Source organism: Chelonia mydas, chromosome 5 (genome assembly GCF_015237465.2).
Source record: "Chelonia mydas isolate rCheMyd1 chromosome 5, rCheMyd1.pri.v2, whole genome shotgun sequence".
Classification (NCBI taxonomy): Eukaryota; Metazoa; Chordata; order Testudines; family Cheloniidae; genus Chelonia; species Chelonia mydas.
This window is the reverse complement of record NC_051245.2, coordinates 83242289-83264870: the sequence shown is the minus strand read 5'-3', so window position 1 is coordinate 83264870 and position 22582 is coordinate 83242289. Positions and strand designations below refer to the sequence as shown.

Genomic DNA, 22582 nt, shown 5'->3' with positions numbered 1-22582 from the left:
AGATCACTTGTTAAACTGGGTCCAATTCAAACAACTTGTCTTTCAGTACAGCCAAATGCAAAGCTATACATCTAGAATCAAGGAATGCAAGTCATATCTACAGAATGGGGGATTGTAACCTGGGAAGACGTGATTCAAAAAAGGATTTAAGGGTCACAGTGGGCAAACACCTGAACATGAGCTCCTAAAGCAAAGGTGTGTCAATTGGATATTGTGAGGGCGTGAACCCCATCATGGGCAAGAAAGGATTAAAGGCCAGTTAGGCACGTTCACTCCACCTGACAGAGGCTGTTGGAAGCTAGAGGCCTCAGGAAGACTTAGGACAGGACTTGACACCAGAGCTGGGGAAAGGCAGTGAAACCACTGGAGCACAGGACCCAGAAGATAGTTGGATACTTTGGACTCCGCTTGGATATTTTGTTACCCTAGAATGGGTTTGGACTAGCTGCTTCTCAGCCAGAGAGCTGGGTGGTGTGCAAAAACAGATTGCCCGAAGGGGATGCTGGATATGAAAACTCCTGCTATATTGCCCCCTGACACAAGGGGGCACTCTTGAGGTGAGACCGCACCTTTACAGATGTATAATAAAAGGAGTAGCGAGGAGGTGGTTTTACACCTGTACATGGTATTGGTGAAGCCAATACTGGAATTCAGTGTCAAGTTCTAATGTCTACATTTTAAAAAGATTATTGAAAAATTGCAGAGAGTGTAGAAAAGAGCCACAAAATGATTTGAGAGCTGGAGAAAATACCTGAAAGTGAGAGACTTACAGAGTTCAGTGTGTTTAGTTTATGAAAAAGAAGATTGAGAGGTGACTTGATTACAGTGCATAAGTACCTTCGTGGGGAGAAAATGCCCAGCTGTAAAGGGCTCTTTAATCTAGTGGAGAAAGGCAGAACAAGGACCAATGACGGGAAACTGAAGCGAGAGAAATTCAAATTAGAAATTAAGCATATATTTTAAATAATGAGGGTGATTAACAACGGGACCAAACTACCCCGGGAACTCGGAAAGTAGAGGATTCTCCATCCCCTGATGTCTTCAAATCTAGGCTGGATGCTTTTCTGAAAGATATTCTATAGCCAAGCACAAGTTACTGGACTTACACAGGGGTAACTGAGTGAAGTTTAGTCACCTGTGATATGCAGGAAGACAGATTAGATGATCTAATGGTCCTTCTGGCCTTAAACTACCTGAGAATCTATGTATTATTAATATATTATATAATATTTTGTAACTTAAACTTAAGGCCTCACAAAGCTTTCTGTAATACAAGCAGATGGGAGCCTTTTGTACCTGTCCTTCTAGATTATGATTTCTTCGCTCTCTTTCTATAATTTGCTTTTATGTATGAGAATCATAACTGGATCATAAATCCTGTTTGTTGGAGGCACTCACTAACAGGTGCCTTAGAGAGAAACCAATGTCTGATCTCAGGGAAAGTAGAAGGAGAACTAGATAACAGCTTGAATACAAGATCAGAGACAAAGAGGGTTATGATCTCTTTCCTCACAACATTCAGCAAAGAGGCTAGGAAGGTCCAGTCCAGGCATGAGGAGCATCCAAATGATTTGAAATATATTAATCATGGCAAAAAATCTGCTGGAGTAACATGTGTGGCTGCTGATTATTGCTGTGCTGATTGTTCCAGTGATCATCCCTAATGTCAACTTTTTATTGTGTTGCATTTACTTTTTCTGGAAAAATCCAATAAAATGAAAACATGAATTTATATTTTTAAATGGAAGGCACCAAATATAAAAAAAACCTTACCTCTGCGATTAACAGGGTCCTTAGCTACATATGCAACATAATCTGTTGTATCCTGTAAAAGATGGAGACATATATATATATATATATGATATGCTCTGCTCTTTTGTTACAGTGCAAAAGCAAATTCATAGATTCATAATAAATGAATATATGAATTTGCTCTTACGCTGTAACAAAAAAGCAGAGCATATCACATAAGTATTTCCCATGAAGTGATAGCCTGGTGGTGAGGGTCGGACAGATAGCTAACCCACCATTTTACACACAGCAATATGACTGAGTACATCGTCTGTATGGAATCACGCCGAAGACCATGTTCACAATATAGTTAACACGATGCCATCAATATCCATGTTTAAGCATGCTAGTCTGTAGCAGGCTTCCAGCATGGTTTTCCTGACCAGTGTGGACAGTTTTTGCAGTCCTTTCTTATATAAGAGTTTACCCATGATATAAAACCATGCTACAGACTAACTTTCAGGTAAACCTAACACAAGTATGCAAATAAAACGGGAATAAGGAAAAACAAATTTTTATTTCACATGTCTTCCAGCCTACATTTTTATGTTTTGTGACTACCTTTAACTGATAAATAAGGCTAGGGAATGCTGGCCAGGTAAGCAAATTCCTTTTTAAAAAGCTCTTCCATCTTGCCCTTAAGCATAGCTAATGCTGGCATCTGTTCAATTTTAACATGGACAGGGCCTAACTATGCCCTGTTGAGCACCGTATTAATATCCTGTTTGAACACCTGCCACTCAGACACCTGACAAGCATGTGCAAAAGCAACTGTTGTTTTATTGCGAAAACATTTACAGCATTGGTTCTGATCTCACTCTGGTTTCACACTAGTGTGACTCCACTGACTTCCAAACCATTACCCTTAATTTACACTAGTGCAAGGACCTCTTCCAAAGCCCTTTGAAATCAATTAAAAAACTTACATTGACATCAATTACATTGGCTTTGGATGAGGCCCAAATTGACAGAAGAATCAGGGTCTTGTCCAAGATACTCAATGGCTTGGGCCCAGCATATCTAAAAGATTGCCTGAAGCCATGGGCAGGAAGTAACGTAGGCAGGGGAAGGTTGTGCCTCCCCAAACAGCCTTGTGTGGCCCCACCCACGCTCCACCCTGAAGCTCTCTCCTGCCTGCTTCCAGTTCCCTTCCCACTCTTCTGTGACTGAGAGGCTGGGGCCGGTGTGCACAAGGCCCGGAGCTGGGGGCACTGGGGCTAGGGGCGCTCTGGCTCTGCTGCTCACATGCCGGGTGTGCCGGGGCTGCTCCGGCCTTGCCGCCCACCTGCCCAGTGCTGGAGCTGGGGCCGGGGACACTCCGGGGTTGAGGGCACTCTGACCACGCCGTCTGGCCACCTGGTGCGCCTGGTCTGTGGACTCTCCGTCTGCACCGCCTGTCCACCCAGCACGCTGGGGCTGGGAGAGCACGAGGGGTTGTCAACCACAGAGGGGGTGCTCCTGGCTCCGGTGGGGGACAGGGAGCAAAAAGGGAGGGGGAGGGGCTGGAGGCTAGCCTCCCCCAACAGCATGTTCACCCGCCACCCATGCCTGAAGCTCTGGCATGAAGACCATAGTTGACAACTCCAGTCCTCAGGAACAATGGAACTTCCCACCACAAGAGTGAAGGTTGTCTGTATGGGAGACAGAGCCTTCTCGAGGGCCAGTCTGAGACTGTGGAACAAAATCCCACAGAAGTAAAGATCTCACAGACTTCAATACCTTCTGCTCCAAATGCAAGTCACACTTCTTCAACTTCGGCTACCAAAACAAAACATTATATTGCATACACAGTTCTTCTCCTGGGGAGAGGATGAGAGCAAGAACAAACCACTTGTGGCAGATGTTAGTCACGGTGACAGATATGGCAATTTCCTACAATATCCTTGAAAAAAACCTTAATGGATTAAGTTTAAGCGTCTTTTGAGTCCACTGTATTAAATGCAAATGTTATGTATTACCGTGGGCCGGGATTGTATGTAACCTCTCTAGGGGGGAGATATGATGTGAACCTTGGGAAGTGTTATGAACTTCAAAGAACTCTGCTGAACAATGTGTAAGAATGGGCTTTTGGGGACAAACATTGTCAAGTGATTTACCTGAGGAATCTCTAAGGGGAGATGAATGCAAATTCCCCACCTCCAGTTATACAAAAACCCAGCCTTTTGAAGTTCCACCCTGAGGAGAGGGGCCATTATCTGCAGATTACCTGTTCTTGGAGTCTCAAGATCAAAGGCCCAAGCTGCATACAGGAAAGAGTAACCTGCTTGTGGAGGTGGTAGTTCTGAGCTAAGGCTGTTATGAATTTGTGACTACAGAAAAGCTCCATTGTGGGGTTTGAAGCACTGACTCTTAACAGAGCCATGAGGAGTTGGGAGGGGTGTTCTCTGGCAAACTTATTAGAATGTGTGTAGGTTCTTTTGTTATTTTAAAGTTTTCTCTGTAATGCTTCCACCTTAAGAATAAATGTGCTTGCTTAGAAATATCACAGTGTAGGCAGGGAACTGTGCAGCCAGCAATAATCACTGTCAGGAGGGAGAGAGATGTGGGTCTCTTCCCAAGAGAGGTGATGGCTGAGGAGCTGAGAGTTTAGAGTGAGTGCCCTCAAGGGGCCACCATGGGGGAATACCAGTGCAATTGCCCTAAACTGTGAGACACTCACATTACTTAATGCACTACTGGAGTGCACTCAGATACCACGGTGATGAAGGTAGTAAAAGAAGGTGTATACAACAGAACAGAATAGCCCTGTCTCTCTGTTCATGCATATCTAATACTCCCAGTGACCTGATGTATGGGGAATGACTTTGGTGCGAGTGGTGATGGATTTCATCCCTGAAGAGGAAAGAAAACAATGAGTACATTTATGTTGGGATATATGCTAGGCTGGTTTGGTATGTTTGGTGTATCAAGCAGTAATTAAGTTTAGCTCTGAGAGACAGGAACCACATGAGCAAGCTCTTTCTTTTATTTAAAGTTCTCCCAATGAGGTGTCTACTGTGACAAACCTGCTGAATGTCAAAGGATGCTCACACCTACCCTCCTCTCCACCCCCCAGGATGAGCTCATCATGCAGTGGTCTTGTTGTGTGAATGCTGCTTTACAGTTTCACCAGCTCTTGTTGGCTCCTGTACTTGGTAAGATTTGATTTCTCAGTGACTCAGTGGCATGACTTTCATCTCACTAAAACATTTGATAGACCTTATTTATTTCAATTCAAATCTCTTACTGCTGCTGGTGGTAATGCTGTCACCCGGTAAATCACTCGGCCAATGGGTGGTGGTGTTTCTAGGACTTAGCATGTGGGATGGCAGATGGAGTGGCAAAGAACTTTCTTATGGAGGCAGGCAACTGTACTCCCTCCTCTGCCCGCTGCAGGAATTGTTCATTTCCAGCATCTGTTGCAATCTGTGGTATTTCAGAGGTGCTGTTGATCAATTTTTTACTCCCAGAATTACTATTTTACAATGGCCCAAATTCATCCCTGCTGTATCCCCATTGAGTTTAGCAGAGTTACATCATGGATGAATTTGACCCATTTAGCATATGGGTAACAGTAAGATTGCAAACATGTCAAGGATATTTTGCCCTGAAGAGCTGGTGCAGTTAACTCATCTTGCAGTTGAGGTGGGAGAGCTAGTTCGTAGAGAGGGCTATATGTGCCATGTAAAGTGGACCTATCCCTGGCAACAGGGACTGGGTTGATCAACCTAGAGTAAAGGCTTTCAAGACTCAGGAGGGACTTTTACTATTTTGAGATTCTTTCAATTCTTCATGTATAGGACATATTCTGAAGTGTATTTAGTATGAAATTGGGAGGACAGCTGAAACAAATATGTAGATAAGTAAAAAGCCCAGATCTGCCCTCTGATATGCATGAATTGAATGTGAGTTGCACAGAGGCACCTGAGAGCAAAACTAAACATGGCAAGTGTAAAAATGCAGAACTGGGCTTCTCGTAAAAGCCACATCCTCTCCTCAAACATATGAGTGGAATGGACATATCTGAGGGCAGTATTTGGCTCTCCGTTTTCATAAGATAGAGTTGAGGAAAAAGAAAGGAAAGAAAAATTACCTGGGGCTACCATGCTAGAAATACAGCCTCATCCACAGTCCTTTTCTGCAGGAAGGGCAAAATGGATAACAATCAAGATGAAAAGTGAAAGGATATCCATATGAAAATACTGCGCTTCCTTTGAAAACCACGGGGCCCTACTTACAAGACTTATAAGATTTATATGAAATGCTCCAGGCCCTTTGACACTTTTCCTGACACTCATTCACAGAGGAGGATTTGTAACTGCCTGTCAGTGGTTTCCCTCAAAAAGAGCTTGATGGCAACAGTCAAGAAGAGCTTATGAAATAAGAAACAGAAGCTATCATGCTTATATTTTCCTTTGAGTAAGACATGAGATAAATCCTTGTATAAGGTCCTCCTATAGCAATACGTATGGAAGAAAATGACTAAAGAAATGCTTACCGGATCACCTCCAGAGGCAAAGGAAATAGACTGCATATGATGATTTGCTATAATCTGTTTGGATCAGAAAAAAAAACAAAAGTATGAGTCAGATGATTCTCTTTTGCAGATTATCCCCTTTGGTTTTCTTTTCTTTTCTTTTCTTTTTGTGAGAGTGAAGTAAAAACCTAAAACAAGATCAGAATTAATTCTTGCCTTTCGTCTATGAGGAGTTAGTCACAGAGAATATGCTGCTGCTGTACACAAGCTCAAGAATATTGGATATCCCTAATTCAGGTTTTCCTTAAGTTGAAGGACAATGACATTTTAGAATAGCAATGAATGAACATAAAAATGTGCCCAGCATTCAAGTAAATTATATAGCCCTGCCGTACAGTATCTTATCTGAAAATATAATTTCCTAAAGATAGTTTGGAGAAACTTTAATCTGTTGAAGTGAGTTTTTGTCACCTATGGTGATGAATATAGCAAAAAGGTACACTTCACCCAAAATACATAGCTGCCATAGCCTGCATGGCTATAGAGGGCAAATGTTAGGGGCTTCCATAACCTCCTGTGGATTTGAACAGTGTGGACACCAGACAGACTCTCTAGCTCAAAGGAGTTAACTGCCAGAGCAGTGGAAAGGGAGTTGGAGTCATAGAGAGAAGCATTCCCTGAGCCAACTCACTTTCCTTTCCTCTTTTTCCCTTGCAACTGAAAGACCTGTACCTGCCTTCTTGAGGCTGAATGTGAGTGTCTCTTGGAGTTCCTTCACTGAGTTAAAAAGGGTCACTAGAGAATAAGATTAAGTGTTTCCTCCATGGCACGCATGCTGCTTTCATAATACTTTTAGCCCCTGCTGCTCACCCAACTGTAACCTTTAAATAGATCTTTAATTTTTTTTATTCTCAGAGGAGGATTGGATTCCTCTTTATCCCCAAAGGAGGGTTTCTCTCCCCACTACCACTCAAAGACCTGCATCATGGTGGACTTTGTACCAGGAGGACTGAACAGTAATTCACTCCATGTCTCAGTGTCACTCTTAACTAACATAGTCAACTCAATGGAGCAACTCAATTGGTCCCTTACCTTCCTACTCCAAACTAAGAATGCTGTTTTTCCATTGTTTCCAGTCCAAAGCTGATCCAGGAACAAGAGATGAGGAACAAGAATCAAGCCTGTCTTTCTTGGATAGCACCATAAAGAACTAATCACAAAGCCATTTGGCCAGCCTTGTTTTTAGTATTCTGAAAGGTATGCCACAGAAAGCAGACCACATTTTTATCCGTTCCAGGAATGCACTCTGGGGTAATCCAACACTCCTAGTATAAACCAGAAATGAAGGAGACCTCCACCGGAGTGCTGGTTTGTCAAAGACCCCTTCGTTTCGCAGCCCTCCGTCATCAGAGCCAGTGTAATGAATATAGATACATATGATATCAGCCATCTCTTCTAGTTCCAGGTAACGAGACTATATTGTGGAGAGAAGCCAGAATGTTTGGGGCTGATGTGAATCAGCATAGCTCCATTGACATCCCCCAATCTCTGCTGCTTTACACAGAGCTGAGGCTCTGGCCCTTTATTTAAAATGACTTCTTATTTTTAAAATGCCTTCAGTTTTTTGTATGTTTTGCAGATGGGTCATACTAAGGGAAGGCTCCCTGTGCCAGTAGTGAAAGCTGGGGACAAATGCCCTTATAAAAAGTACTGTCAGATTCTTTAATAATGGTCCAAAACACTACAGCATGCCATAGTGCTGCTATTACAGTGCTTGAGCTAGTACTGTAGAAGACGACAGCATCTTATATAGAAGAGGGTGGGGAAAAGACAAATAAGTAAGAAACCTTTCAGGTGTGTGTGTTTCTAGTTTGTTTTTTATCTTGTGGCACAGCAAGTTTTTTCCCCTCGCTGTATCTAGGCACATCTAGGTACGTAGCTCACAGCAAACAGCACAGCAGGGATTATGCAACACACTCAGCTTTCTCTATATGCATAGCGAGCAAGATTTTTTCTCATCTTATACATCATTCACAACCCACTGCAGTGATTCCCCAAAGTCAGTATATACCTTCAGCGCAAAGGAGAAGAATAAAGTGGTTGGTTGACACAGGCTTCCTTCTTCTGAAAGGCAGACATTTCACTGAAGTGCAAAACCCCCAAAGCAGGATTTTTAACATCACCTTATGAATAGAATGCCCTCTAAACAATATATAGAAAAAGAAAGAAAAACGACTGGGAATAGGCATTCATCTCTGTAGATGGGTCAGAACCAAACACAGCCAGAGTTTGGAACTGGACCTTTTTCTGCCAGAAAAGGCCATTTCACATTGTAAAGTGAACCTTTTGAGAGGTAATGACAGAATTACTGTGAGAACACTATTTTCACCAATCTATGTTAAATGTGTAAACAAACTAATTAATCTATTGCACTTCATATTTTCGTTTCTTTTTTATTTGATAAAGAAACAATACTTTAAGCACAGGAGCATTTTATCAAGTAGCAAACGTTACATGGTATGCTCTTCATCCATGGACTTATTAGGGATTTTTATACACAAACCTGCTTTGAATCAGGAGTCATTAGATTTAAGCTGGTGGTGGATATATTCAGAGTAATGTTCATTCCTGCAAACTGAAGATTGCTCTTTCCCAAGATGCTAGAGAGAACTTTGCTTGGTGGCTGTGAAGTAATGGAATGCATTTTAGTTGATTTGCAATAACAACTCACTGTTACGCATGCATGCATCTGACGAAGTGGGTATTCACCCACTTATGCTCCAATACAAAAGCTTATGGTCCAATACGTCTGTTAGTCTATAAGGTGCCACAGGACTCTTTGCCACTGTATTATACTGTTCAGCCACATGGGGACACTGTGTGTAACAAATCCCATTTAAGCTAACCTCAGCCACTCCTGGCAGTTCATTAAAGGATCTTTATGGAAGGTTCATATCTGGTGTACCTCTGAGAAGGGAGCTCTGTAGCCAGTCTATATCCAGTACAGGAGCCCGACTTGCTAATAGCAGCCCTCCAACCTCCCCTGTACAAGGGGTACATGACACACTTCGTGCAGGCTCAGCTGACATCTTAAGGGCTGCTATTCAAGAATGACAACTTTTGCTCTACTCTAGTGATCACTTCATTTGGGCAGCTACTTTTCTCTGTAGGTCATTCCTCATAACACGATTAACAAAATGGTTAAAGCTAAAGTGTGGAATATAGCAACAAACCATAGGTTACAAAACGTTATTACTGTACAATAGTCAGTGGGGATCAAACCCTGGACTTGCAACACCAAAAGCACATATTCTTACTACTTGAGATGAAGGAATAACTTTGTTATCTATATGTAAGAAGCAGAGTCTTATTCTCATTAGAGATAGAAGGAGATATAACTGCATACACTAAACCAGTGTACTTCACATAGGAGAATTTTTTTATTAATATGTAATAAATCCATATTACAGACTAGAGACGAGAATTTGCCCTAGCCATGTAAATTAAGATACATGAGCGGAAACTGACAAAAATATTAGAGTCACCATGAAGACAGGGTGGAGCACAGACCTGCAAAAGTTCATGTGTTTTTTGTTGCTGTTGTTAAGATTTACCAGCACCATTTCCCTTCCCAAAGGGTTGGTTTATTTTAAAAGTAGTATGAGTGAGTGCTGAGAAAATGCGGAATCAGTCAACGCTACGCTCGGCTGAGGCGGCAACTAATGGTGTTGGACGCCATCAGGTGGTGGAGGGACATCTAAATAGAACATCACCGGACATCGGCAATACCAGGAGGGATGAGCTGGAGTGCCGATGAGAAGCGCAGTCAGTAAAGTAACAAATACTTTCCTCATGGATTGTATTTTCTAAATGGACAACCTACCCTAAATTCTCAATTACTCTGGGACAATTTACACTCGTTGATATATTTTGCTTCCCACAACCAAATCTCTGTCCAATTTTTCAAGACTGATGTACCTGAGTATTCAGATTCTAATATTTAAACAAGAGACACTGTTCTTAGACACACTGATTCAGCAAGATGGCTCTTTGGGCATTAGGAACTTCCTTTCATCCATTTTCCCAGTGTTATTTTGTGTCATTTTGTTTTTCAAGAAAAAAAGACATTTGCCTTTCTTTTACTTCCTGATTAAAAGCCCCCATTAAAAAGGCTGAATATGGAAGAAATTCTTTGAAAAAACAAATCTGTTCTGAAGCAGATAGCACTGTCATTGTGGTATTTGTTGTTTGAGTGTTTGCATATGTCTCACTGGGAGTTAAATACAGTACCCCCTTGTGACCATGAGAGCTAAATATATATTACATGGCTCTCAGCTACAAGAAAAAGCTATATTCAGCAAAGAGGGTGTGTGGGTTCTTGTTCTGAACCCTCCCTCATACATTCTATTTCTGTTGGTAGTACAACAGCTATCCATTTTAGATACAAGCTCATGTCACTGCAAACTAGACTTCCTAAGAGCTAAACTGTGGCTTTACCACAAGCCCTGAGTTGGGGCAGTTCATAGTTGTGCTGCTCCAGAGGTAGAGCCGGGATCGTACTGGCACTCAGGGTCACAATATGGTGGCTGGCTGGTTCCCTCCTTGCTCCAGGAGGGCAACAGTTTGTGTAGCTGGAAACCTCGCATAGTGTACTTCCCCCTTTACTGTGGCCAGTAACGTGGGGGCAGAGCCAAGACTTCACCCACTCCCCAGCCACTTCCCTACCCAGCTATGCTACTCGCCATGATGTGGATATCCCAGGTAGGGGAGGAAGGAGTATCTTTACACTCCCTTACTTTGAACTCCTGTGAACGATGCTGACTGGAAGGGCAGCAGGTGCAATCAACAGTGGCTGCACACAGACAAGACTTTGGAAGATTCTGCACATGCACTTCTCAGGCTGGCTTAAAACACACCTGCCCACTGTGTCTGGTTTCCACTATGCTGACCTAAGGAAATATGGGTCTCTGACAAGAAAGAAAGAAAAATACCTTTCTTTTTTTGAAGGCTGCTTTGGCTCCAGGTACTGCTTCACAAACACGGCTGATTGCTTCCCTGTGGAGACAGAAAATAAGCTTTAGAGCAAATGGATGTGCTGGTTTCTTCATTATATGTTCAAATTGCACTGAAGGGGAGTATTTGACAACTTAGTTCTTTATGGCATTCAGTCACAAGTGAAGACCTGATAACTAGAGAGTCAATTAGTTCTTTTCTCACCAGTGAAGATATCATCTCTGATCAGCTTTAAAACAGACTCCATTTTTTAAAAAAATACAACCAGCCAAAAACATTTCCCTTCTACCTTCCTGCCCAAATGTGGAATTTTCTCCAAATTTAGACTACTCTGCTCTGAGGTACAACACTCAGTTCAGTTTGGTTCAAGGTGCAATAACTTGAGAACCATTAAGGATAAAAATTGGTTCTTTACGCCATTGGAGAGCTGGTATGTGCTGCACAATTCTCTTTTATTTTTATCCTAGTGAGATATCAGGTCTTAAAACAATGCTGCTCTTAATTATTAAACACCATTTGAGACCATTTTTAACATATGTATTTATTTTGGTTTTTTTTTCTAAATTTAGAAGACATCGATGATTATTTTCCTCCCCCTCTGAAGCTTGTGCAGAGCCAAGCCAGCCTGGTTTCACATAGTATCAGAACTCTCTAAAATATTTCTGCAATCATTTTGATGTAAAATGTGTGTTGTAAAGAAAATATATGACAGTGTGTTGTGGTGTAAGGATTTTACTGGTATTTGTTCATTATGACCCACATAACTTGTGGCCTGACCTCACCACTACAAATATCTTTATACCACAAACATTATGTTTTTGTTTTCTAATCACACTTGTGTCATTAGTAAATTAATGCTGACAGGCTAAGTGAAAGAAACATACACTCAGGAGGAATTTGAATGAAGAATAGGATTGCATTTCAAAATGAAATTTTGCTGAACATGCAGCGACAGGTGAATGTCTTTAAGCCCTTTAGGTTTTAAACAATAGGTCAAATGCAACAACCAAATTGTTAATTCTTGAAAATCCATAAACGTGCATGCACAGTCCTTCTTAGTCATGTTAATATCAATGCTGTAATGGATCTAGCCTTGAACAGAATAGTCTGTGTATGCTTCCAAGTGGACAAATGACTTTTATACAACCAAATATTTTTAAAAATAACAAAATTGGAGGGAACCCACCGCAAACTCAAAAGCCCACACAGCCAGAAATGACCAAAATCTCAAAGCCAACCTAAAGCATCATTAAAAACCAGAATATTACTTTAATTCTACCCTGACACAGTATCCGTGTTATTGTTTCAACCCATAGTCTATGTGAATGTATGTGATCAGTGTGCATATGGGAGGGGGTGCACACGTATGTGCAAGTGCACACACAGACAATGGCCTAACGAATGAAGTTATTGATTTATTATGGAGGAATCAGTAGTGACTCCATAGTGAAGATTGGGGCGTGTACAGAAATAAAAATTTGGCCACTTTTGGAGGGGCACTTTCTGTGCCCCCCGTGGCCTGAGGTGCTGGCTCCCCTCCACCCCCATAGCCCTGGGGCCTGTGGCGCTCGCTCTCCCCTGGTGGCTGGAGGAGCTGGCTCTCCCCCTCCTCCCCCATGGCCCCATGGAAGCCAGATCTCCCACGCGACCTGGGGCAGGAGGAGCTCACTCTCCCTGCCATGGAGGAGTTCTGTGCCTTGGTTTTGTTGACTTGGGAGTCGTGCCCCTGCTTGCCCCTCTTGCACATGGCCCTGGTTCAGATTGTGTGGCACTTCTGACCTAGGGCCCAAACCAACGCACCTGAAGTCAGTGGAAAGACTCCCATTAACTTCAACAGATTTTGGATCAGGCCCTTAAAGCAAGACTAAATCCCTCCATTTCACTGTCCAGTGATTGAATTTAGTCTCCAAATCTACCCCAGTTCAGAAGCCCAATGAATTTTTTGCAATGTGTTTTCCATAAAATTGTTACTAACACTCCCAGATACAGCAGTTAACAATCAGGCCAGCTGGCAAATATTCCCCTTGCTCGTAAGAACTGTTTTCATTAACCCTAGGAAAAGCCAACACATATGTCTATGATCCAGTGCTGCCACCTTAGCCATGCTGCCCAGCCATGAGCACCTCTGGCTCCTCAGACAGGCTCCCAGCAAGCCCTGGGTCCTGCAAAAACAGTGAGGAGAACTGGGCAGCGGCTGGGAGTCCTTCTCCCCAGCCCATGGCTAGCTCCCCAGACTTACTCCCTATCCCCTCCCAGTGTGCTTCAGAGCTGGTCTGGGCAGTTCTTCAGCTACTCACCCACTCTGACTGCAGAGATACAACCTGCGCTTATCAGGTAAATTTTCCTGCACCTCTCCCTGCCTGCTCCTACAATCTCCCAGCAACTATCAGCAACAGAAGGCATGGAGGGGCAGGGAGAGTTTGCAGGCAAATTTTCCTGACAAGCGTAGATTGCATCTTTGCATTGGAGACATCTCCATCTTGGATGCTGAGCTGGGGTAGGTACTTCTTTGGTTGCCTGGCCTCTCTGCCAACAGGCAACTGAATGTCCAGAGAGGAGCCCTACACTGAGGGAACTCAGTCAATCCATCAGATTGGGACTCCTGCTGGCTACCCTTATCAGGTCTGAGGTTGGGGAAGCGAATGTACTGGAATGAGAGGAAGAAACCTAGCTTGAAGGATTGGCTGGTCGTATCACCAGCCTCCTGTTGGAATAGCCAGCCAATCGAAGCACTGCACACTTTAGCTGGGAAGTGGATCTGGAAAGGGGGATGCAGGACAGATGGGGAGCCAGAATGCATATCAGCTTAGGCAGTGCAGACTTCCAACTGCAGGTACATTTGTTCATAAAACACCTTAACCTTGCTGAGCTTGGAGTTCAGGTTGTGTGTCTGAGTGTGCTGTGGATCTCAGGAGGACGAGAGTGCATTTAGGTGTTATGATATTGAGCTGATAAGACACGTTGAAACTAGTCTGGACTGTAGTATTGCTTTAACTAGCAAGTTCCTTGTTTTTCAGTAAATACATGAGAGCAACCTCAGCTCTAAAATGAACAATGGTTTTAGTGGTGATATTAGGAGCTTTGAATGTCATACTAGCTTATCTTTGAAGCATGCTGGTGAATATAGTGGAGCTGGAGAAGAAGTTCTCCAAGCAATTTTGCCTGTGCAAGACAGGATAGCCCAGAGAAGTCTGGGGTCAGCTGCTCACCAGCGATCCTTAGAGCTGCTGCAAAAAGGTGTAGCATTTACTCGGTCAGTAGGCATGAAAGCGCTCCCGTACTGAGGTGCTCATCTAGATCCTTGATTAGATAAACAGATGGAAAGAAAACAGCTGGCTGGTCATCCCCACTTTGGGCCTAGGAAGAGGTGGGGGGGCAGTAAGAAGCAGGTCAGGGGTGGGGCATTGGAGGAAGCGGTGGAGTGAGGGCAGGGCCTGGCTGGAACTGGGGGGGAATACCCCCCGGCAGATTAGAAATTAAGCTCCTCTGCCGTAAGGTCTCTGCCAGTCTGACCTGGAGAAAAATTCCTTCCTGACCCCAAATATGGCAAATCAGTTAGACTCCGAGTCTGTGAGTGAGAACCACCAGCCAGACACCTGGGAAATAATTCTCTGTAGTAACTCATCTAGTGTCTCATTTCCAGCCATTGGAGATATTTGCTAACAGCAGTCACAGATGGGCCATATGCCATTGCAACTTCATTATAGCATCCACTCCATAAACTTATCAAGCTCAGTCTTGAAACAAATTAGGTATTTTGCCCCCACTTCTCCCCTTGGGAAGGTATTCCAGAATTTCACTCCTCTGATGGTTAGAAACCTTCATCTACTTTGAAGCCTAAACTCACTGATGGCCAGTTTATAGCCATTTGTTTTTGTGCCAGTGTTGCAATTAACTTAAATAACTCCTCTCCCTCCCTGGTGTTTGTCCCTCTGATATATTTATAGAGAGAAATTATATCTCCGCTCAGCCTTCATTTTGTTACACTAAACAAGTCAAACTCCTTAGGTCTCCTCTCATAAGAAAGATTATTCATTCCTTTGATCATCCTAGTAGCCCTTCTCTGCATCTGTTCCAGTTTGAATTAGTCTTTCTTAAACATGGGAGACCAGAATTGCACACAGTATTCCTCATCTGGATGCGGTCTCACTGGTGCCTTGTGCAATGGTAATAACACTTCCTAGCTACTGGAAACATCTCACCTGATGCATGATTGTATTAGACTTTTTTCACAGCTACATCACATTGGGGGCTCATGGTCATACTGTGATCAACCAATACACCCAGGTCTTCTCTTCTGTCACTTCCAACTGATAAGTCCCCAGTTTACAGCAAAAATTCTTGTTAGTCCCTAAGTTCATGATCTTGCACTGTTAAATTCCATCCCATTTTTATTACGCCAAAATTCCTTGTATGATATTCCGGTCCTCCTCCATATTGGCAATACCTCCCAACTTTGTGTCATCCACAAATTTTATTAGCACACTTCCACTTTTTGCGCCAAGGGCATTAATTAAAATATTAAATAAGATTGGTCCCAAGACCAGTCCCTGAGGAATTCCACCAATAACCTCCTTCCACCCTGACAGTGCTCTTTTCAGCATGGCTCATTGTAGTTTCCCCTTTAACCAGTTCCTTACTCACCTTTTGATTCTCATATTAATCATCCTCTCCAATTTTGCACCCACCATTCCCTGTACAGGCACACATCAAACCAGATTAACTGTGCATACAGCTGCTAGTTTGAGCATGCACTTATCTGACTTGTGCATACAAACACTCATCTGAACAGGAAAATAGAGGTTTATGGCACATTTGCATGACTAATCAATTGCACAGACTTTGAAAAATTTGACATAAATGTAATTTCTTGCTTGATGTGGAAAAGTGGTTTTCAATAATATGTTTAAATCTTTCTGCGCCCCATGCCCTTATGGTAACCAGGCACTGATCTCAGGTATGTACCACATAGTGCGGCACTATCTTGATATCTTGCAAAATTTGTTTCTGTGCAGACTTGCAATTAAGGACCACATACTGAGTCCCAAATCTGGCCCTAAATATTTTCTGCTTTGCAGATGGTCATATCTGAAGTCATTTTCTCAGCACAACACACACTCTATGCTTTCAGTATAGATTTTAGATGGCAAGTGTACCGAGTGAAATGTTGTCTATATGCAATACTGAATTTCTCCAGTCTTACCTACAGTGCTCCATGATGATCTGACATTATTGTGAAAAAGAAAAGCATGCCTTTCATATTGGCTTCATGTTCCATGTAAAAGGCCATAGTACTGTTTTTCAGAACTTTAAACCATCATACTTTGTGAGCACTTCTAGCCCTAAGGGAAGCTGAAATCTGTTTCTTTAATAAACATTGTTTTCACAATCACATGAATGTACCCTTGCTTGTTTTGTTTTGGATTTTTAAAAATTTAATTCATGTAATTTATTACTTTTTATGAAAAGAGTACTGAAGCTATTGTTTTGTAGAAAAAGACAGACATGGAAAAGTTGCATTGACTTTTCAATTGAATTTAAAAAAAAAAACCTGGTAGGTCAATTTTGAGACTAGTAACCCTGACCAATTTGCACACAAAAGACTTGCATGCCACAGCCATAAAACTTGCTGTTTTTCCTCTTGTCTATCCATGTTACCCCACACTTCCATCTGTATCTTTGCCAGCCTGAATCCCACACGTGGGGCTCCACAGACTAAAAAAGGAAACAAAGAGAAACTACTGTATGCAACAAAGATTCAATGAATTTACTTAGAAAAAGAACTGCACATTTCTGGACAAATTGTGCAGTCTGCCCCTATTTATTTCTGAACACTATCTTTGCCAATCTTTTTAACAAACATGTTATATAGCTACCACCTGCCAAGGAGAAAAATGGCCTATATTAAAATATTAACACCTTAATTCTGAATAAATCCCACAGAGGCCAAAAGTAAACTTTCAGAAATATATTTAATAATCAGAATATTTGTTCATTTACAAAACAGGCACAGTAAATTTGTAGTGTTTGAAGTGGTTAAGGGAGGATTAAGAAGCCTTAAGGGCTGGTGCTCACATATGATAGTTAGTGGTGCTTTAAAGGCAGAGAGGCAAATGGGTGGGGTCTGATAGAGGTGGGGATGAAAAAGTAGCTAATGAACATAGAACTGAGAGTATGGAAGAGAATGAGGAAAGAATAGTGGACAGGTTTCGTGATATAAATGGTGTAAAGAGTAATCCTGGAGCAGAGCTGCTTGTACAAGGGGTGAAAGGACCTAATGATGTGAAATGACAGTGAACTCACAGAAGAGGAATGTGAACTAGCCAACTTGTTCCAGGTCACGGAAAGCATGGAGCAGAGGGGAGGATTTATAGAATAAGTTGGTGGTGATGAATATGGCAGACAAATGGTGGTAAACTTATACAGGAAGATATAAAACCATTCTTCTTTCTTCCCTTCAGCTTCTCAGTTTGTTTCTTGCAATGTGGGATTCTCTATGTGTGACAGATCTGTAAGGGGGAAAACAAAAACAAGCTGGCCATTCTATCCTTAACACATTTTATAAACTATACACAATCAGGACTGTGTAATAAACTCTAATGAGAAATACATCTTTGGAAATGATTAGCTACAGAACATAACATATGGTTAGATGTATGTTGAACTATACAATAGTAATTCAAGGGCATTGGCACAATACTCTTGCACTCAGTTTTCTATATTCATTTGAAAAGTGTTTTCTAAATCAATGACAAAAGTCAGTGCACTCAAGCCTTATTGCTATTTCAGAGCACCCTGCGTCAACAATTCTTAGATGCTTTTTTAATCCCTTCACTGCCAAAGATTTTTTACCACCCACTGATTTGGTTTAGTGGTGTTCACTTATTTTTGAACTTCCATAGATGCATATTTATTAAGCAATACACCAGGCAGAAGATCTTAGCACAACCAGTACCTTTCACTCCTAACAAGCCGTTGTGGGAATCTAGTCACATATTTACTAAATTCCACACAAAATGTGAATAAAATGCAGATTTATAAAACCGAAGTCTTTAGGCTAATATGAGCTCCAGAACATCCTACTGTTTTATACACCAGCAGCATAGAGAATTACATACTGTTAAAACCTACTTCTAATAAGCTAGTTAAAAAGTCTGACTGTTCTGATTTTCGGAATTGTGCATGCAATTACACACCTAATTTGTATTTATAACCACAAAATTGCATACACACAGGGTCAGTTTTGCACCTAACTGGCATCTTAGGAGCCTATATATATTGGATTCTGTGCACAGCTATGGCAACTGTACATGCCAATTAGACAACTTCATTTTTGTGCACACAGTTGTGTGCATGTTTCTGAAAACACCCTTTATGTTTAAGCATCACACAGACTCTGAAAGCTCTGCCATTAGATGGGGTACATTTTCAAAACAAGCCTCTAAAAACCACCTTTTAGTGTACATAAATAGTGTGTGTGCAAAACCCTGTATTTAGGGATTGTTTTTGGAAGATAAGTTCAGTGATGCCAACAAACTAAAGCAGGGGTAGCCAACCTGAGCCTGAGAAGGAACCAGAATTTACCAATGTACCTTGCTAAAGTGCCACAGTAATATGTCAGCAGCCCCCACCCCCACTCCCAGCACCTCCCAATCAGCTGTTTTGTGGCATGCAGGAGGCTGGGGGGGAGGGGGGAGGAGCAAGGGCACGGCAAGCTCAGGGAGGGGGCGGGAAGGGGTGGAGTGTGGGCAGGGCCTGTGGCAGAGCTGGGGTTGAGCAGCGAGCACCCCCTGGCACATTGGAAAGTTGGCGCCTGTAGCTCCAGCCCTGGAGTCGGTGCCTATATGAGGAGCCGCATATTAACTTCTGAAGAGCTGCATGTGGCTCTTCAGCCACAGGTTGGCCACCCCTGAACTAAAGGAAGAACCTAAGTCAAGATCAGTTTAGTTAAGAAGCCATAATTCTCGAACCTCCTTTGCAGGCCATCATTCTCTATTCCAGCATGGCCTCTGGAAGAGTAGACCAGTGGGCAGGACAATGGACTGAGACACAGAAGACAAACTCTATTCCTAGCTCAGCCAGCGGCTCACAGTAGCCACAGGAACATAGGAATTGCCATATTAGATCAGACCTAAAGTTCTTCTAGTCTCGTCCCCTGTCTCTAAGAGCAGACAACACCTGTCACTTCAGAGCCCTTGCTAGACAGATATGGAATAATCTTTGCCCCAAGTGACTCTCCCACTAATTGCTAGAGATTATCTTAAATCCTGAAGCATGAGCTTTTACAACTCTTCCAAAATCTCTTGGGTTTGGATTAGTGATTATAAAACTGGCTAGCCTTATTATTCATATAAGTGTCCAATCCCTTCTTTACTGCCTGATAAGTTCTTGGCCTCAACAACATCCTGTGGCAATGAGTTCCACAGACTAATTATGCATGGTGTAAAAAAGAGTCACTCAGCTTCCCCGCACCTCAGTTTTCTCTGTGTGTTTGCAGTCCCATGGCCTATCTGCTGTTAAAAATTTGACAGTCTCCTAATTGTCAAGTAATGACTCCACAGTTAACTTTGCACTGAGATTTGCCTTTAAAAGCAGGAATAAAACCCCTCTGCTTCACACTAACTACTGAAATGAGTCCCCAGATGTTCTCTTATAGCCCTGAGAAGTCTCACTTATTTTGCTTCCCTCTGGCTAAATCCACAGTTGCCACAAACTCCAAACTTTACACACACACACACACACACACACACACACACACACTCAATCAATATCTCAGACAGGACACATTTTGCATTTTATACTTCAGTACAAAGACAGTTATTCTTGAACTGAATTTATTTATCTCGGCTAAGAAAAGCCAACAGAACTGCTCAGGTTCATCAACCTCTTGTCTGATAATGCAGGGTGCTGCTACAACCACAGGAGAGTTGCCAAAGACATGAAGCTGGCAATTTTGTCTTCAACTCTCCCCCAACCCAGTCCTCTCTGTAGCTCTTTCTTACTCACAGAGGCTAGCAAAAGGAGACAGGGAAGGCCACCCAGGCTTAATAAGTTATTATTGTCCACTTTTGTTCATTATTGTTGAACTACCATAGATCAAATTAATTCAACATTATTGAAAATGTTTCCAATAAATTAAAATTAAAGATGCTTACAATGTAAAGCACATTAAAAAGCCTGTTTGTTCCAACACGTTTGCATGCTACTTTATGGGAGCTAAGTGGGCAGATGTAAATTATTCCCCCATCAGTATTTGTTATTCTGTTAAGCATGAGTGTCAGGTATTATAAATTAGTTATCCAGGTATTATTCTGGATACATTCTGGTGCATACGAGTAGCAGTTATTCACCTACTGGGCACATTTCCTGGTATGAAACTCATTAACAATAAATTACTACTTCTACTACTACTCATCTGCTATCCATTGAACGTTCTCAGAGTATGTAAAGCATGGGCTAGACAGTAACTTTTGAGTCACAGACCTGAGGAGGGGGCAGTCTGTCTGGAGCTCCGCTGCCCCAAGAGGAGAACCAAAGCTCCTCCTTGCATAAAAATGGGGCAGATGCTCTCCTTCCACAGCTTGCTGTTACAGGTTACGAGCACAGCCCTGTCTCCTCCCTGCCCTGAAAAGGGGAGTAATAGAAAGCAGTCCCTGTGCTCCCCAGAGTTCTCCCCTGTGTAGCTTTTCTCCCGTTGCACAGCTTCTTGATCATCCCTCTGTCCATGCACAGGTGTGCTGGGGTTACTTACAATCTGAGTCTATGTATTACACACCCCGACAGTACCATCCAGATGGCAAAATCCATGGTCCATTAACCACAGGTAAATTATAGAACACTGGTGCTTTCCAAGCAAAAGTAATATTTTCCAAATAGCTGAGGGGTGGGGGGAATTCAGTGACTACATAAGACTTATTGTTTGAAATAAATACATGTTACCTAAATTTCTTCATAAGCTATAGTGGAGCCATTTTTCCCTCCCAATGTCTTCCTTCCTTCTGGGTGATCTTTGCTGGCAATATGTTTCTGTAAAGAATACAAAATATGTAAAGAAATACTATATGAATTGAAACGTCATCAATATAATTTAGTGGTGGGCCTGAACCTAGTTCTGTACCTTGGATTTGGATTTTGAATACCTCCTCTCCAAAAGTCGGGGTAGGGGGAATGGATGGAAAAGTGTGTATTTTTGGTTTTGGTTCAGCCCCTTCTGAAGGGAGGGTCCAACCACCAGATCTGGGCTGTGAGCAAGGTTTGAGTACCTTATCCCCACAAAGTTCATGGGGGACTAGGATCTGGATTGTATTCAGGCCCATCGCTAATATAAGTTATTCCGCTATGGGGATCTACTTATTAACGGAACATGCAACATAATGTTTCACTCAGTATGGTGAGATGGCTTTCAGACGCTGCATGCACTAAAGTAATTGCACTCAATTAGCTAACAACAACACAGAACATGCAGGCTTGTAATCCAGATACCTGTAGTATGACAAACTGTACATGCAACATAATTATAATTCGGTCCATGCATGCAACATGGTAGCTAAAGCTCATTATAATGTAACAAATTTAACAGTAAGCACACAGATGTAGACACTTGTGTATTAGATGAACTGTAAACATTGCACGTGTTGCAATAATATTTTACCTGAATATTTTTTAATAAAAAGTTTGAGGACACAAATGGGCTGGCCAAAAAAAACTTTAAAGGTGGTCCCTTTCAGTGGCGATGGTGGAAGGAGTCATGGTGAATTTAGGACCAGTTGCCAGCTGCAGTTAGTTCAGTTGTCTGGCTCCTCCTCTATGTTGAGAAAGAAACACTTCTGTTCTTCCCTTTGCCCAAGCAAGTTAGCATTACTTCAGGTGTGTGCCAAGAATTGCCAATGCATAGTTAATTATACAGTTTGTGGATTCAGTTGGCTTTTATTTTACCATTATCTATACCTACTGACACTTTTGCTTGCACTTCCATTTAAAAATTCAAAGATTCACATGGAGATTACAAAAGAATAGGTTCACAAGTGACAATACAATAGCACTCTAATTGCCACATTTGTTCTGTAGTAAAAGCCTCTGGCAACTTCAAATTTCACAACGATCAAGGAAAAATCTCATACAATTTATACTTACCTTTGCATTTCTCCATAAGCCATAGCCACAGAATAATATACCACCACGTTTTTCTGGGTAACACTAAAACTGTTGATACCCTTCTACTAACAGCATGGTAAATGGAAGCATTTGTTCATTGATTTCACTTACGTAGAAAGTATATTAACTATTAAAATATTTAACATTTTAATTTTTAAGAATGATAAA

General features: G+C 42.1%; 1 protein-coding gene across 3 annotated transcripts in view; it reads right to left on the bottom strand.

Moving 5' to 3' along the window:
• SHC3 (SHC adaptor protein 3) overlaps positions 1–22582 on the bottom strand; it is an 85121-nt gene that overhangs the window by 18001 nt on the left and 44538 nt on the right. For all 3 annotated transcript variants that reach the window (XM_043547411.1, XM_043547410.1, XM_043547409.1), the window contains 4 exons: positions 11239–11302; positions 8811–8930; positions 6269–6322; positions 1774–1825 (listed from right to left, as the gene is read on the bottom strand). In XM_043547411.1, the coding sequence (XP_043403346.1) occupies positions 1774–1825; positions 6269–6322; positions 8811–8930; positions 11239–11302 (290 nt within the window). The remainder of the gene's footprint in view (positions 1–1773; positions 1826–6268; positions 6323–8810; positions 8931–11238; positions 11303–22582) is intronic.